Raw genomic sequence first — 18726 nt, 5'->3', positions numbered from 1 at the left:
GAACAAGCATTTAAAGGGTTAATGCACCAATTACCTCATATAACTGAATGCAGATGGCATCAATGAAGGAAACTTGCATGCTGGGAATCTTGTCTCGTTTTTCCCGATTCATTTGGTCCTAAAATTGAACGTTGATTAGAAAGTAGTTGAAGCACAAATAACTTCAGTCCACGTGTACAGTTCAAAGAAGACCGTGACTCACCGGTATCAATAGCATCCTTTTTTTTTCAAAATCATTTCTAACATGAAAAGATTTCATGTGAGCATGCAGCTGTGATTGATAGCTATGAAGCTCAATTATCGCATTCCATAGTCAACTAAACTTGTTAAGTTCTGGCCTTCAGCCCAGAGAAGTCTGTGCGATACGGACCAAAACTGATATCCCTCGTAACATACGATATATATCATATTTTAAAAAAGCGTGCAACGTGTTTAGTTGTAACTCAACACCAAATTACATTTAATTATAGTTAGTTACTTTATTTATTACTAATATAATGAAGTACTAGAGAAATATATTTCTTTAAAACTTGACATATATAAGTTTAGGAATGCAGTCTGTTTCCAAGTGACATGTGACGTCAGTGAGGGTTTCAACTGAACTGTGTTTGTTAGCTTAAGTATAAAATTTAAAGTTGCCATATGTAGGAATTCCATGTCAAGTCATCATTAAACAGCCCTGATATGACAAAAGGCATTAATAAACCGTGTTCTGTTCCAATACCTCCATAACTGATAACAGTAGTTCAGCCGGGATATGCTCATTTCAAAATTAGATTTACAGCCCCGAAATATTATTGCTTTCATTTCGATGCCCCGCCCTCCACCATTTGACCAATTAAAAAGTCTGTTAGTGTGTCACATTCAGGTTGCAAGTTACACACCACCATATTCATCTACCTACTGCCACAGGTAAAGTTACTAAACATGTCAGACCTAAGTCAATTTTAAAAGGCCTCGTTACCATTCTAAACGTATTCATGACAAAGCCAGGAAGAAAACGAGGATTTGTATCGGGAGATGCCTTTTGAAAGATGGAGACAATTGAAGGCGGAGAAGATCTTTCCTCCTTGACAGGTGAGTCAGGCGTTTAAAGTTAAAGTACCAATGATTGTCACAAACACACTAGGTGTGGCGAAATTACTCTCTGCATTTGACCCTTTGATCATGTTGCATAATTACTAGAGATGTCCGATAATGGCTTTTTTGCCGATATTCCGATTTTGTCCAACCCTTAATATATACAGTCGTGTAATCAACACATTATGCCTAATTTTGTTGTGATGCCCCGCTGAATGCGTTAAACAATGTAACAAGGTTTTCCAAAATAAATCAACTCCATCCATCCCATCAGTTTTCTACCGCTTATTCCCTCTTGGGGTCGCGGGGGGCACTGGCGCCTATCTCAGCTACAATCGGGCGGAAGGCGGGGTACACCCTGGACAACTCGCCACCTCATCAACTCACGTTATGAAAAAAAATGCCAACATGGCACTGCCATATTATTGAAGTCACAAAGTGCATTTTTTTTTTTTAACATGCCTCAAATCAGCAGCTTGGAATTTGGGACACGCTCTCCCTGAGAGAACACAAGGAAGTTGAGGTTTGCGGGGTGGAGGGGTTAAAGTTAGTGCTGCAAGGGGGTCTGGGTATTTGTTCTGTTGTGTTTATGTTGTGTCACGGTGCGGATGTTCTACCAAAATGTGTTTTGGCATTCTTGTTTGGTGTGGGTTCACAGTGTGGGGCATATATGTAACCGTGTTAAAGTTCTTTATACAGCCACCCTCAGTGTGACCTGTATGGTTGTGTTTGTGAAAGCCGTTGATCTTATGTGATTTGGCCGGCACGCAAAGGCAGCGCCTTTAAGGTTTATTGACACTCTGACAAACACATTTTGGGAGAACATCCGCACCGTAACACAACAGAACAAATACCCAGAACCCCTTGCAGCACTAACTTTAACACCCCCGCCTACCTCAACCTCCTCATGCTCTCTCATGGCGAGCATGTCCCAATTTCCGAGCTGCTGTTTTGAGGCATGTTAAAAAAAAAAATGCACTTTGTGACTTCAATAATAAATATGGTAGTGCCATGTTGGCATTTTTTTTCCATAACTTGAGTTGATTTATTTTGGAAAACCTTGTTACATTGTTTAATGCATCCAGCGGTGCATCACAACAAAATGAGGCATAATAATGTGTTAATTCCACGACTGTATATATCGGTATTGGTTGATATCGGAATCGGTAATTAAGAGTTGGACAATATCGGATATCGGCAAAAAAGCCATTATCGGACATCTCTAGTCCTTACCTTTTTGGTATTAACGGTAGACCCAAGAGTTAAATATATGTCGTCACATTTCCTGGTCAGAATGTGGCTTCATTAATAATTTAGCTGGATGTTTATGTATCGTTCACGCACTCATAAGTACGGTGATACTACAAGTATTACACTTTAAGAAACACTGGCATAAAATAACACATTTTATGAGGAAAAAATGTACGTTTGAGAGAACTGTTGAATGTTGAAAAATGCCCTGCTGTTAACAAATAAAAGGAGAAATTTGTATCATTGTCATTTTAGATTAGAGTCGGCCGCCGATATTTGCCCCAAAATTTCTTATCGGCAAGGCATGGGAAAATGCCGATCCAGATCCAGTTTTAAAAAAAAATCCGGTCAGTGTTTTTCAACGCACCGATTTAAATAATACATTCCACTCTTCTGCTGCTCCCTACGCACCGTTCCGCATTTTCCAGCACACCTTCAACACATCTACTATTGATGCGATCAACAGTTCTTTTGACTGTACTGAACCACTAGAATCAGTTCCTTAAATTGATTCGTTCAAAAAATGTGTTCACTGCAGCAGCAGTTCTGTGTGCAGGTCGTCGAATCTTGACTCAGTCAGTAACTGTTTCCCCAGCGGCAGATCTCGGTATGTGTCAGTTCGCGAACGACACAAGCCCTCAGCACCCAATGAACGACACGCACAGTGACTGAACGAGAGCCTCAATGTGACGTTTTCCTCCGCGACACAGTTAGTTCTCTTTGTCAGTAGGTTCGCGAATCGCGAGTCCTGATTCTGAGTGAGTGAGTGAGTGCAGCGCGAACGTGATTCACGTCCTCAGAGACAACCAGTCAGTACTTGTAGGTTCGTGAAGCGAGCCTGAATCACTCAGCTACAGTTCTGTGGGGCAGAGGGCGACAGACGTGAATCGCTCTCTGCCCTGACAGACTCCCCTTGACGTTCGCAAACAGACATTGCAGCTGTAGTAGACATTCCGTTACTTTTAAAAACACTGTGTGTGCGTTTCCGGCCTGTCCAATAAACAAAGTGTGACTAACTGTCATGGTTGTAAAATATGTTTTCTTGCACTGAAATGAAAATAAGAAATAAATAAAAAGTGGGAAATAAAAAAAATAGTAATAGCCTACTAAAATGTTTGCAATCAACAGTTAAATAAATAGGCGTCGTTTGTTTAGTGCAAAAACAAATATTAAATTAGGAAACCCTTAACAAATGCCAACATAAAAACTAATTGTTCTGTAACAAAAAAAATGTAAACTTAAATATGCAAACAAAAAGAAAATAAATACCTTCAAAATACAACAAATAAATTAAGAGCCAGAAATGCTAACATAAAAACTAAATGTTCTGTAGCCTAGGTTTAAAAATATAACAAAGAAAATATAAACTTAAATGTGCAAACAAAAAGAAAATAAATAGGCTACATTAAATAAAACAAAACAAATATTAAACCAAGTGCCAGAAAGGCCAACATTAAAACAAAAAATTCTGTAGCTAACATTTAAAAATATAAAAATGGAAATATCAACTTAAATATGCAATAAAAAAGAAAATAAATAGCTTGTTTTCATGTGGCTTGAGTCAACATTAGCGGTTAGCTTGGAGAATGAATGGAGAACGGATGAAACATATCCCCGCGACGGGAGGAGAATCACTCGCAGCATTGGGGCAAGCAGCGCAGGGAGCGAGAGCGTTGTCGTTCACTGAGTGATTCATGTCGTTAATCCGCGGTGAACGAACCGTTCGCTCAGTCCCTCCCCCCGTCCCCCTGATGAGTAGCTGGCTGCGTCATTCGCCGACGTCGAGGGTTCAGTGAGTCACAGAAAGCGCCAGTTCCACTCATACCGGCATGGTCGCGGCAGAGCTCAACTGAACTGAGAAAGGAACGAATCAGTTCATGAAGTGATTCGGTTCAGTACGTTCACTCAAAAGATTCGTTCATTCAAACAAATCGTTTGCGAACGACACAACACTAACATCAACAGGTCCGTGTTCTAACCGTTAAAAAAGATGAAGAGGTGGAGTGCAAAACATGCCACAATAAAGTCAAGCGAGCAGGAGCAGGCTGACACCTGAGCATCTTTAAGTGCTCGTCTTTGTTAGAAAAAATCTTCCCATTATGCTTGGACTTCAATTGTTTGCCGCCCCTGACTGGGGCAAATAATTGAAAGGAGTGTGTAGATAGTTTTTTTTTTTAAAGTTTACAGTTGTTCAAGAGCAAGTATTGATGTTGAGGTATAGACATTTTTATATCCCACTCAGGTTGTTTGTGTGTTTGGCTTTTTTAAATAATGTTTACAGCATTATTTGCACTCAATACTGTTCACTTTTTTACTGTTTAATGATCCCATTTATGTTTGTCATGTATAATTTTGTCTATTTTGTGTTTATCCTTGAACACCAACTATTGTGTATTATTCAAACTCACCTAATTCAGCTGGCTAGTTTTTATCAAGAGTACTAAAATCTTTTTCAACATGAATCTGACAACTAAGTAGGCTAAATAACTTTACACTTTAATACATGCTCGGATAGGCCGGTATCGGATCAGAAGTGCAAAAACCTGGATCGGGACATCCCTATTTTAGACATTGAATTTGTAAGTCAACAAGAAAAAGTCATTGTGTTTTTTAATTAACAAATGTGTAACTTTACAGTATGAAAATGTTTTTAATTATCTTCGAAGACTAAAGTTCAAGAGAACATTTTTTTTTTTTTTTTTAGAAAGTACTTACAATGGGCTCAATGTTCAGCTCTTGTCTCTCTTTATCGCCTTGTTCAAAGAACTCGGTCGCCACAAGCTCCGCGATCTGCATGAGATGGAAAAAAGTAGCCGTTATTCTAAAGTTAGGCCTGAAGTCTTTGGACAATAGAAGTGGACATGAAAGTTAAAGTACCAATGGTTGTCACACACACGGTAGGTGTGGCAAAATGATTCTCTGCATTTGACCCATCACCCTTGATCACCCCCTGGGAAGTGAGGGGAGTAGTGAGCAGCAGCGCGCCTGGGAATCATTTTTGGTGATTCAACCCCCAATTCCAACCCTTAATGCGGAGTGCCAAGCAAGGAGATAATGGGTCCCATTTTTATAGTCTTTGGTATGACTCAGCTGGGGTTTGAACTCACGGCCTACCAATCTCAGGGTGGACACTCTAACCACTAGGCCACTGAGCAGGTGAAGTGACCTCTAACAAGATATTGTAGTTCAGGAAAAAGTTGGTCTTTTGACGGAAACATTTTGAGAACCGTACAGGACGGGGGTCCGTAACCCACGGCTCTTTAGTGGCTCCCTGGAGGATTTTTAAAAAAGGATCGAAAATGGAAAAAGATGAAAACATTTTTTTTTGTTTAAGGACAAACATGACAGAAACCTTGCCAAATATCGGAAAGCCCACTGTTTAATATGTTTGTGTGTATGCTTCACTGATGAGAGCATTTGGTGAACATCGTTTATTCCTCATTTCGGCGGTTCTTGAACTCACCAATTTGTTTTTTTGTTGACAAATCTTCCACCCCTTCTTTGTCTCGTTTTGTCCACCAAATGTTTTATACTGTGCGTGAATGCCCAAAGGTGCGCTTTGTTGATGTTATTGACTTTTTGGAGTGATACATGTGAAATCTTCCACTCCTTTGTCTCATTTTGTCCACCAAATGTTTTATACTGTGCGTGAATGCCCAAAGGTGCGCTTTGTTAAAGTTAAGTTAAAGTAACAATGATTGTCACACACACACTAAGTGTGGCAAAATTATTCTCTGCATTTGACCCATCACCCCTTGATCACCCCTTTGGAGGTGAGGGGAGCAGTGGGCAGCAGAGGTGCCGTGCCTGGTAATCATTTTTGGTGATTTAACCCCCAATTCCAACCCTTAATGCTGAGTGCCAAGCAGGGAGGTAATGGGTCACATTTTTATAGTCTTTGGTATGACTCAGCCGGGGTTTGAACTCACGACCTACCGATCTCAGGGCAGACACTCTACCCACTAGGCCACTTTGTTGATGTTATTGACTTTTTGGAGTGATACATGTGAAATCTTCCACTCCTTTGTCTCGTTTTGTCCACCAAATGTTTTATACTGTGCCTTAATGCCCAAAGGTGCGCTTTGTTGATAATATTGACTTGTTGGAGTGCTACATGTGAAATCTTCCACTCCTCCTTGGTCGCGTTTTGTCCACCAAATGTTTTATACTGTGCGTCAATGCACAAAAGTGAGCTTTGTTGATGTTATTGACTTGTGTGGAGTCCTAATCAGGCATATTTGGTCAGTGCATGACTGCGAGCTAATCAATGCTAACACGCTATTTAGGCTATCTTTATATTTGAGATCATTTATTTTCCTTTACTTATGTCTTCTGTGTATATAATTTATATTTGCATATTTCATGGCACATTATCTATATGTAATATTGGCTGCATTTCAGATAGTTGTTTGTGTGCCATGTTGTTCCAGACCATAGCAGACGTTACCTAGCTTGCCAAAGATTGTAATAAATTTATTGGACAACATATTTGTCCACCAAATGTTTTATACTGTGCGTGAATGCCAGTCATATCCAGGGGTTATCTCACCTTCTGAGTAGCCCCTGATTTACTAATTGTTTCTAATGTTGTTAAAATATGTAGAATAAATATTAAATGTCAACAAAGATTTGCTTCAGCCTGCAACACAGTCATTTTGATAGTAGGCTATTATAGACACTTACATGTTAATCGACCAGAGAATTGAGACCCGACATGGACCACTCTTCCATGCACAACTGTGTAGCTGACCTGACTGAGTCTGGAAGAAGATCCCTTCATGACTATCTGCCGGTTTCCCGATGGACTGGACTCCCACATGATCTATGAATTCAATCACTATACACACACCACATCCATTGCAGCCGATCACCTTGGAAGTGCGGTCGCTACATACGCAATCCCTTCAAGGTTTCTGTTTTTTTTTCCCCATCTGGGGAAAGACCCTGCCCCAAATGGAGGAGTTCGAGTACTTCGGAGTCTTGTTCACAAGTGAGGGAAGAGTGGATTGTGAGATCGGTGCGGCGTCTTTGGTAATGCGGTCGCTGTATCGATCCGTTGCGGTGAAGAAGGAGCTGAGCCGCTGCTCCTCCACATGGAAAGGAGCCAGATGAGGTGGTTCGGGCATCTGGTCAGGATGCCACCCGGAGGTGTTTAGGACACGTCCGACCAGTAGGAGGCCACGGGGAAGACCCAGGACACGTTGGGAAGACTATGTCTCCCGGCTGGCCTGGGGACGCCTCGGGATCCCCCGGGAGGAACTGGACAAAGTGGCTAGGGAGAGGGAAGCCTCGGCTTCCCCACTTAGGCTGCTTCCCCCGCTACCTGACCTTGGCTAAGCGGAAGAAGATGGATGGATGGATAACCTGAACCCTTGTGAGGTCTTAAAGCCCTTCCGGACACTCGTGATTGAGGGCTTCATACACACATTTTGATTGATGATGATGGGAAGGGATAAGTTTATGTAAAATTATCTATCCATCCATGTATTTTCTGCCGCTTGTCCCTTTTTATTTTACATACATTTATATATACATTAAAAAATCTCCTGACGATTGAGGGAACCCCTCATGAAACAGTTTTGTAGAGATGAAGTAGTCTTGGGATTTTTCCCCACACATACATATTGCGCTCTACCACGGTATCGAGCACTATTCTCTGGATAATCCAATCAATATATATATATATATATATACATATAGAGAGAGAGAGAGAGAGAGAGAGTGTTTTAGTTAGAATTAAAAAAAAAACGCTGTGTCTTCCAAAAGTCCTTGTAGGGAGAAAGTGGTGTGAGGCAAGTGAGGACAAGGCCTCAGCTGTTGCTTGTTGTGTTGATGATGTTTAATGAGGAGAGCTGTGACATGATGGGTCAGCAGAGTGAGAGCAATATTGTTTTCCACTCAGCTTGCACTTCAGCAAGCTAACGAAGACCACCGGGGGACATCACATTACACAATGGACGTGCCAATGCTATTCAAGGCTGTCATGTCTTCTGGCTTTCACTGTGTAAAGTGCTTTGAGTCACTAGAGAAAAGCGCTATATAAATATAATTCACTTAATAACACAACGGTTATTTGGGCTTACAGCACGGGCGCCCCAGGTGTGGGGTCTTTTCAGATACCAGCCATCTATTTGTTGCGCTTTAGGTTGCAAATGTGGGTTACAAGCCAGCTTCAGCTACTTCCCCACCGCAAATGTAGTCTGTTTTTTAAATACATTTTTAATCGTTTAAGAATCGCGATCCATCAGATTTTTTTTTTCCAACACCCCAACAAACCGACAAAAGTTATTTTTCCAATCACGGCTGGTAAGAAAGTGAGCATGAATACAGTGCTGAGAATAAGTGGATGACAGTCATTGAAATGAAGGGAGAAATCATTGAAATACATGACCTACGCAATACGAGCATATATATATATATATGTATATATATATATATATATATATATATATATATATATATATACATACATATATATATATATATACATACATATATATATATAAATATACACACATAGATATATCTGTGTGTGTGTATATATATATGTATGTATATGTGTATATATACAAATACATACATATATATGTATGTATATATATGTGTGTGTATATATGTGTATATATGTATGTTTATATATATGTATGTATATATGTGTGTGTGTGTATATATATATGTATGTATATATATGTATATCTATATATATATATATGTGTGTGTATATATATATATGTGTATATATATGTTTATATATATGTATGTATATATATGTGTGTGTGTATATATATATATATATATGTGTATATATATATGTTTATATATATGTATGTATATATGTGTGTGTGTGTATATATATATGTATATATCTACTGTATATGTATGTATATCTATATATATGTATATATGTGTGAGTATATATATGTATAGTCACGATCATAAGTTTACACACACTTGTAAAGAACATAATGTCATGGCTGTCTTGAGTTTTCAATAATCTCTACCACTCTTATATTTTTGTGGTAGTTTCTGGCAACCTTTGATGCTTGTGGATGGCTACCAAAAGTGCCTTATTGCAGTGAAACTTGCCAAGGGACATGTAAGCAAATATTAACATTGCTGTATGTATACTTTTGACCCAGCAGATTTGCTCACATTTTCAGTAGACCCATAAAAGAACCAAACTTCATGAATGTCTTTTGTGACTAACAAGTGTGCTCCAATCACTCCATTACAAAAAGATAAGAGTTGTAGAAATTATTGGAAAATCAAGACAGCCATGACATTATGTTCTCTACAAGTGTATGTAAACTTTTGATCACGGCTGTATATGTATGTATAGCCATCCATCAATTTTCTACCGCTTGTCCCTTTTGGGGTCGTGGATGGTGCTGAATTCGGGCAGGGTACACCCTGGACAAGTCCTATCCATCTAACTAACCATTCATCTATCTATCTAGCTAGCTAGCTAGCTATCGGTGGGTATGTATGCTAGCATGCATTTGTGTATATGTATTTATATATAAATAAAGTGTGTGTGTATATATATTTATATGTATACATGTCCATCCATCCATCCATCATCTTCCGCTTATCCGAGGTCGGGTCGCGGGGGCAACAGCCTAAGCAGGGAAACCCAGACTTCCCTCTCCCCAGCCACTTCGTCTAGCTCTTCCCGGGGGATCCCGAGGCGTTCCCAGGCCAGCCGGGAGACATAGTCTTCCCAACGTGTCCTGGGTCTTCCCCGTGGCCTCCTACCAGTTGGACGTGCCCTAAACACCTCCCTAGGGAGGCGTTCGGGTGGCATCCTGACCAGATGCCCGAACCACCTCATCTGGCTCCTGTCGATGTGGAGGAGCAGCGGCTTTACTTTGAGTTCCTCCCGGATGGCAGAGCTTCTCACCCTATCTCTAAGGGAGAGCCCCGCCACACGGCGGAGGAAACTCATTTCGGCCGCTTGTACCCGTGATCTTATCCTTTCGGTCATGACCCAAAGCTCATGACCATAGGTGAGGATGGGAACGTAGATCGACCGGTAAATTGAGAGCTTTGCCTTCCGGCTCAGCTCCTTCTTCACCACAACGGATCGGTACAACGTCCGCATTACTGAAGACGCCGCACCGATCCGCCTGTCGATCTCACGATCCACTCTTCCCTCACTCGTGAACAAGACTCCTAGGTACTTGAACTCCTCCACTTGGGGCAGGGTCTCCTCCCCAACCCGGAGATGGCACTCCACCCTTTTCCGGGCGAGAACCATGGACTCGGACTTGGAGGTGCTGATTCTCATTCCGGTCGCTTCACACTCGGCTGCGAACCGATCCAGCGAGAGCTGAAGATCCCGGTCAGATGAAGCCATCAGGACCACATCATCTGCAAAAAGCAGAGACCTAATCCTGCGGTTACCAAACCGGAACCCCTCAACGCCTTGACTGCGCCTAGAAATTCTGTCCATAAAAGTTATGAACAGAATCGGTGACGAAGGACAGCCTTGGCGGAGTCCAACCCTCACTGGAAATGTGTTCGACTTACTGCCGGCAATGCGAACCAAGCTCTGGCACTGATCGTACAGGGAACGGACCGCCACAATAAGACAGTCCGATACCCTATACTCTCTGAGCACTCCCCACAGGAGTTCCCGAGGGACACGGTCGAATGCCTTCTCCAAGTCCACAAAGCACATATAGACTGGTTGGGCAAACTCCCATGCACCCTCAAGAACCCTGCCGAGAGTATAGAGCTGGTCCACAGTTCCGCGACCAGGACGAAAACCACACTGTTCCTCCTGAATCCGAGGTTCGACTATCCGACGTAGCCTCCTCTCCAGTACACCTGAATAAACCTTACCGGGAAGGCTGAGGAGTGTGATCCCACGATAGTTGGAACACACCCTCCGGTCCCCGTTCTTAAAGAGAGGAACCACCACCCCGGTCTGCCAATCCAGAGGTACCGCCCCCGATGTCCACGCGATGCTGCAAAGTCTTGTCAACCAAGACAGCCCCACAGCATCCAGAGCCTTAAGGAACTCCGGGCGGATCTCATCCACCCCTGGGGCCTTGCCACCGAGGAGCTTTTTAACTACCTCAGCGACCTCAGCCCCAGAAATAGGAGAGTCCACCACAGATTCCCCAGCACTGCTTCCTCATAGGAAGACGTGTTGGTGGGATTGAGGAGGTCTTCGAAGTATTCCTTCCACCTATCCACAACATCCGCAGTCGAGGTCAGCAGAACACCATCCGCACCATACACGGTGTTGATAGTGCACTGCTTCCCCTTCCTGAGGCGGCGGACGGTGGTCCAGAATCGCTTCGAAGCCGTCCGGAAGTCGTTTTCCATGGCTTCCCCGAACTCTTCCCATGTCCGAGTTTTTGCCTCCGCGAACGCTGAAGCTGCACACCGCTTGGCCTGTCGGTACCTGTCCACTGCCTCCGGAGCCCTATGAGCCAAAAGGACCCGATAGGACTCCTTCTTCAGCTTGACGGCATCCCTCACCGCTGGTGTCCACCAAGGGGTTTTAGGATTGCCGCCCCGACAGGCACCAACTACCTTGCGGCCACAGCTCCGATCTGCCGCCTCGACAATAGAGGTGCGGAACATGGTCCACTCGGACTCAATGTCCAGCACCTCCCTCGTGACATGTTCAAAGTTCTTCCGGAGGTGGGAATTGAAACTTTGTCTGACAGGAGACTCTGCCAGACGTTCCCAGCAGACCCTCACAATGCGTTTGGGCCTCCCAGGTCTGTCCGGCATCCTCCCCCACCATCGCAGCCAACTCACCACCAGGTGGTGATCGGTAGAAAGCTCCGCCCCTCTCTTCACCCGAGTGTCCAAAACATGGAATACATATATAGGTACAAATACATACATACACATATATAAATAGTGTATATATATATATATATATATATATATATATATATATATATATATGTGTGTACAAATACATATATACATGTATGACGAGTCGTATCTATATGTATATATGTGTATAGGGTTAGATGTATGTATATAGGTGTATAGATATATAAATACATGTATGTTTAATGTGCATATATGTATATATATATGTATATGTAATGTGTACGTCTGTCTATATACATATGTGTGTATACACACAGTATATGTGCACCCTGGACAAGTTGTATATATAAAAACAAAGCAGAAGGCTAATCCCCACAGAACACCACTTTCCTCCATCCCGAAGACGGATTTATATGGAAAATGCGAGACTACTGGTCTGGGTAAGGAGTCTGTTAAATTAGAACAAGTTTTTTCTGCTTTGAGTGTTTCAGAGTTGGACATGTGTTTTACTGAGGTGGCTAACTATGATGCGTGCAGTTTATCAAAGCAACAAACAAACAATCGGAAAATCCCCGTTACTGAGGTGGCTAACCATGATGCGTGCAGTTTATCAAAGCAACAATCAAACAATCGGAAAATTCCTGTCGTATCAATTCCTAGATATGGTCGTAACTATACTAAATGCACTGGGCATAATAAACACAACATTATTAATATTGCTACTACGGATAATTTGATCAAAAACTCCCTAAAACAGCCCACTACCTATAATATAGGTTTTTTAAACATAAGATCATTGTCTCCTAAAACGTTGTTAGTTAATGATATTATCAGACAACAATCTTAACGTCATCGGTCTCAGCGAAACCTGGCTTAAACCAAACGACTTTTTTGCGCTAAATGAGGCATGTCCTCCTAACTTTACACATGCGCATATTGCCCGTCCGCTCAAAAGGGGTGGGGGGGTCGCACTAATATACAACGAAAACTTTAACCTTAGTCCTAACATAAATAATAAATATAAATCGTTTGAGGTGCTTACTATGAGGTCTGTCACACCGGTGCCTCTACACCTGGCTGTTATCTACCGCCCCCCAGGGCCCTATTCGGACTTTATTAATGAATTCTCAGAGTTCGTTGCTGATCTAGTGACACACGCCGATAATATGATCATAATGGGGGACTTTAATATCCATATGAATACCCCATCGGACCCACCGTGCGTAGCGCTCCAGACTGTAATTGATAGCTGTGGTCTCACACAAATAATAAATGAACCCACGCATCGCAACGGTAATACGATAGACCTAGTGCTTGTCAGGGGCATCACCGTTTCCAAAGTTACGATACTCCCGTATACTAAAGTATTGTCCGATCATTACCTTATAAAATTCGAGGTTCAGACGCATGTTCGTCAAACTAATAATAATAATACCTGCTATAGCAGCCGCAACATTAATACAGCCACAACGACAACTCTTGCTGACCTACTGCCCTCGGTAATGGCACCATTCCCAAAGTATGTGGGCTCTATTGATAACCTCACTAACAACTTTAACGACGCCCTGCGCGAAACCATTGATAACATAGCACCGCTAAAGTTAAAAAAGGCTCCAAAAAAGCGCACCCCGTGGTTTACAGAAGAAACTAGAGCTCAGAAATTATTATGTAGAAAGCTGGAACGCAAATGGCGCACGACTAAACTTGAGGTGCACCATCAAGCATGGAGTGATGGTTTAATAACTTATAAACGCATGCTTACCTTAGCTAAAGCTAAATATTACTCAAATCTCATCCACCGTAATAAAAACAATCCTAAATTTTTGTTTAGTACGGTAGCATCGCTAACCCAACAAGGGACTCCTTCCAGTAGCTCAACCCACTCAGCTGATGACTTTATGCAATTCTTTAGTAAGAAAATTGAAGTCATTAGAAAGGAGATTAAAGACAATGCGTCCCAGCTACAACGGGGTTCTATTAACACTGACACAATGGTATATACGGCGGATACTGCCCTCCAAAATAGTTTCTCCCGTTTTGAGGAAATAACATTAGAGGAATTGTTACAACGTGTAAATGGAATAAAACAGACAACATGTTGACTTGACCCTCTTCCTGGGAAACTGATCAAGGAGCTCTTTGAATTATTAGGTCCATCAGTGCTAAATATTATAAACTTATCACTCTCCTCGGGCACTGTTCCCCTAGCATTCAAAAAAGCGGTTATTCATCCTCTTCTTAAAAGACCTAACCTCGATCCTGACCTCATGGTAAATTACCGACCGGTGTCTCACCTTCCCTTTATTTCAAAAACCCTTGAAAAAATTGTTGCGGAGCAGTTAAATGAACACTTAGCGTCTAACAATCTATGTGAAACCTTTCAATCCGGTTTCAGGGCAAATCACTCCACGGAGACAGCCCTCGCAAAAATGACTAATGATCTATTGCTAACGATGGATTCTGATGCGTCATCTATGTTGCTGCTCCTCGATCTTAGCGCTGCTTTCGATACCGTCGATCATAATATTTTATTAGAACGTATCAAAACACGAATTGGTATGTCAGACTTAGCCCTGTCTTGGTTTAACTCTTATCTTACTGATAGGATGCAGTGTGTCTCCCATAACAATGTGACCTCGGACTACGTTAAGGTAACGTGTGGAGTTCCCCAGGGTTCGGTCCTTGGCCCTGCACTCTTCAGCATCTACATGCTGCCGCTAGGTGACATCATACGCAAATACGGTATTAGCTTTCACTGTTATGCTGATGACACCCAACTCTACATGCCCCTTAAAGCTGACCAACACGCCGGATTGTAGTCAGCTGGAGGCGTGTCTTAATGAAATTAAACAATGGATGTCCGCTAACTTTTTGCAACTCAACGCCAAAAAAACGGAAATGCTGATTATCGGTCCTGCTAGACACCGAACTCTATTTAATAATACAACTCTAACATTTGACAACCAAACAATTAAACAAGGCGACACGGTAAAGAATCTGGGTATTATCTTCGACCCAACTCTCTCCTTTGAGCCACACATTAAAAGCGTTACTAAAACGGCCTTCTTTCATCTCCGTAACATCGCTAAAATTCGCTCCATTCTGTCCACTAAAGACGCTAAGATCATTATCCATGCGTTTGTTACGTCTCGCCTCGACTACTGTAACGTATTATTTTCGGGTCTCCCCATGTCTAGCATTAAAAGATTACAGTTGGTACAAAATGCGGCTGCTAGACTTTTGACAAGAACAAGAAAGTTTGATCACATTACGCCTGTACTGGCTCACCTGCACTGGCTTCCAGTGCACTTAAGATGTGACTTTAAGGTTTTACTACTTACGTATAAAATACTACACGGTCTAGGTCCATCTTATCTTGCCGATTGTATTGTACCATATGTCCCGGCAAGAAATCTGCGTTCAAAGGACTCCGGCTTATTAGTGATTCCCAAAGCCCAAAAAAAGTCTGCGGGCTATAGAGCATTTTCCGTTCGGGCTCCAGTACTCTGGAATACCCTCCCGGTAACAGTTCGCGATGCCACCTCAGTAGAAGCATTTAAGTCTCACCTTAAAACTCATTTGTATACTCTAGCCTTTAAATAGACTCCCTTTTTAGACCAGTTGATCTGCCGTTTCTTTTCTTTTTCTTCTATGTCCCACTCTCCCGTGTGGAGGGGGTCCGGTCCGATCCGGTGGCCATGTACTGCTCGCCTGTGTATCGGCTGGGGACATCTCTGCGCTGCTGGTCCGCCTACGCTTGGGATGGTTTCCTGCTGGCTCCGCTGTGAACGGGACTCTCGCTGCTGTGTTGGATCCATTATGGATTGAACTTTCACAGTATCATGTTAGATCCGCTCGACATCCATTGCTTTCCTCCTCTCTAAGGTTCTCATAGTCATCATTGTCACTGACGTCCCACTGGGTCATTATTGTCACCAATGTCCCACTGGGTGTGAGTTTTCCTTGCCCTTATGTGGGCCTACCGAGGATGTCGTGGTGGTTTGTGCAGCCCTTTGAGACACTAGTGATTTAGGGCTATATAAGTAAACATTGATTGATTGATATCTATATGTGTGTGTGTATATGTATATATATATATATATATATATATATAAAGTATATATATATATGTGTCTGTGTACATATATGTGTATATTTACATACAGTATATATATATAAATATATACCTATACACACATCTATATATATACACACATATGTATATAAATATATATATATATATATATATATATATATATATATATATACTGTGTATATATATATATATATATATACATACATATATGCATGTATACACACACAAACATATATATATATATATATATGCCAAAGACAGGTCCAAAGACATGCACCAGGGGATACCCTGTTTCCATATGAGTTGGAAAATTGTGTTAGATGTAAATATAAACGCAATACAATGATTTGCAAATCATTTTCAACCCATATTCAATTGAATAGGCTACAAAGACAACATATTTGATGTTCAAACTCATAAACATTTTTTTTTTTGCAAATAATCCTTAACTTTAAAATTTGAGGCCAGCAACACAGGACAAAGAAGTTGGAAAAGGTGGCAATAAATACTGATAAAGTTGAGGAATGCTCATCAAACACTTATTTAGAACATCCCACAGGTGTGCAGGCTAATTGGGAACAGGTGGGTGCCATGACTGGGTATAAAAGCAGCTTCCATCAAATGCTAAGTAATTCACAAAAAAGGATGGGGCGAGGGTCACCAATTTGTAAGCAAATTGTCGAACAGTTTTAGAACAACATTTTTTAACGAGATATTGCAAAGAATTTAGGGATTTTACCATTTACGGTCCGTAAAATCATCAAAAGGTTCAGAGAATTTGGAGAAATCACTGCACGTAAGCGATGATATTACGGACCTTTGATCCCTCAGGCGGTACTGCATCAAAAACCGACATCAGAGTGTAAAGGATATCACCACATGGGCTCAGGAACACGTCATAAAACCACTGTCAGTAACTATAGTTGGTCGCTACATCTGTAAGTGCAAGTTAAAACTCTACCAAGCAAAGCGAAAGCCATTTATCAACAACAACCAGGAACGCCGCCGGTTTCGCTGGGCCTGAGCTCATCTAAGATGGACTGATGCAAAGTGGAAAAGTGTTCTGTGGTCTGACGAGTCCACATTTCAAATTATATTTGGAAACTGTGGACGTGGTGTCCTCCGGAACAAAGAAAAGAATAACCATCTGGATTGTAATAGGCGCAAAGTTTAAAAAACAGCATCTGTGATGGTATGGGGGTGTATTAGTACCCAAGGCATGGGTAACTTACTCAGCTGTGAAGGCACCATTAATGCTGAATGGTCCATACAACATATTCGATGTTCAAACTCATAAACTTTTTTTTTGCAAATAATAATTAACTTAAAATTTCATGGCTGCAACACATGCCAAAGTAGTTGGGAAAGGGCATGTTCACCACTGTGTTACATCACCTTTTCTTTTAACACTCAAACGTTTGGGAACTGAGGAAACTAATTGTTGAAGCTTTGCAAGTGGAATTCTTTCCCATTTTTGTTTTATGTAGAGCTTCAGTCGTTCAACAGTCCGGGGTCTCCGCTGTCGTATTTTACGCTTCATAATGCGCCACACATTTTCGATGGGAGACATGTCTGGACTGCAGGCGGGCCAGGAAAGTACCCACACGCTTTTACTATGAAGCCACGCTGTTGTAACACGTGGCCTGGCATTGTTTTGCTGAAATAAGCAGGGGTGTCCATGATAACGTTGCTTGGATGACAACATATGTTGCTCCAAAACCCGTATGTACCTTTCAGCATTAATGGTGCCTTCACAGATGTGTAAGTTACCCATGCCTTGGGCACTAATACACCCCCATACCATCACAGATGCTTGCTTCTGAACTTTGCGCCTATAACAATCCGAATGGTTATTTTCCTCTTTGTGCTGGAGGACACCACGTTCTCTGTTTCCAAATATACTTTGAAATGTGGACTCATCAGAACACCTTTACACTTTGCATCAGTCCATCTTAAAGGAGCTCTGGCCCAGCCAAGCCGGCGGCGTTTCAGGATATTGTTGATAAATGGGTTTTGCTTTACAAAGTAGAGTTTTAACTTGCACGCACAGATGTAGCCACCAACTGTAGTTACTGACAGTGGTTTTATGAAGTGTTCCTGAACACATGTGGTGATATACTTTACACACTGATGTCGGGTTTTTGATGCAGTACCGCCTGAGGGATCAAAAGTCCGTAATATCATCGCTTACGTGCAGTGATTTCTCCAGATTCTATGAACTTTTGGATGATTTTATGGACCCTAGATGGTAAAATCCCTAAATTCCTTGCAATAGCTCGTTGAGAAATGTTGTTCTAAAACTGTTCGACAATTTGCTTACAAAGTGGTGACCCTCACCCCATCCTTATTTGTGAATTACTTAGCATTTCATGGAAGCTGTTTTTATACCCAATCATGGCACCCACCTGTTCCCAATTAGCCTGCACGCCTGTGGGATGTTCCATATAAGTGTTTGATGAGCATTCCTCAACTTTATCAGTATTTATTGCCACCTTTCCCAA

General features: G+C 41.8%; 1 protein-coding gene across 1 annotated transcript in view; it reads right to left on the bottom strand.

Moving 5' to 3' along the window:
* Positions 1-18726, bottom strand: part of LOC133547078 (cGMP-specific 3',5'-cyclic phosphodiesterase-like) — a gene marked incomplete at its 5' end in the record, with an annotated part of 48347 nt that overhangs the window by 6511 nt on the left and 23110 nt on the right. Inside the window, 2 exons of the mRNA XM_061892873.1 lie at positions 35-118; positions 5047-5121. Coding sequence (XP_061748857.1) covers positions 35-118; positions 5047-5121 — 159 coding nt within the window. The remainder of the gene's footprint in view (positions 1-34; positions 119-5046; positions 5122-18726) is intronic.

This window comes from Nerophis ophidion, unplaced genomic scaffold (genome assembly GCF_033978795.1).
Source record: "Nerophis ophidion isolate RoL-2023_Sa unplaced genomic scaffold, RoL_Noph_v1.0 HiC_scaffold_60, whole genome shotgun sequence".
NCBI lineage: Eukaryota > Metazoa > Chordata > Actinopteri > Syngnathiformes > Syngnathidae > Nerophis > Nerophis ophidion.
Note: the sequence above shows the minus strand (reverse complement) of the source record. Positions and strands in the feature narration are given on the sequence as shown.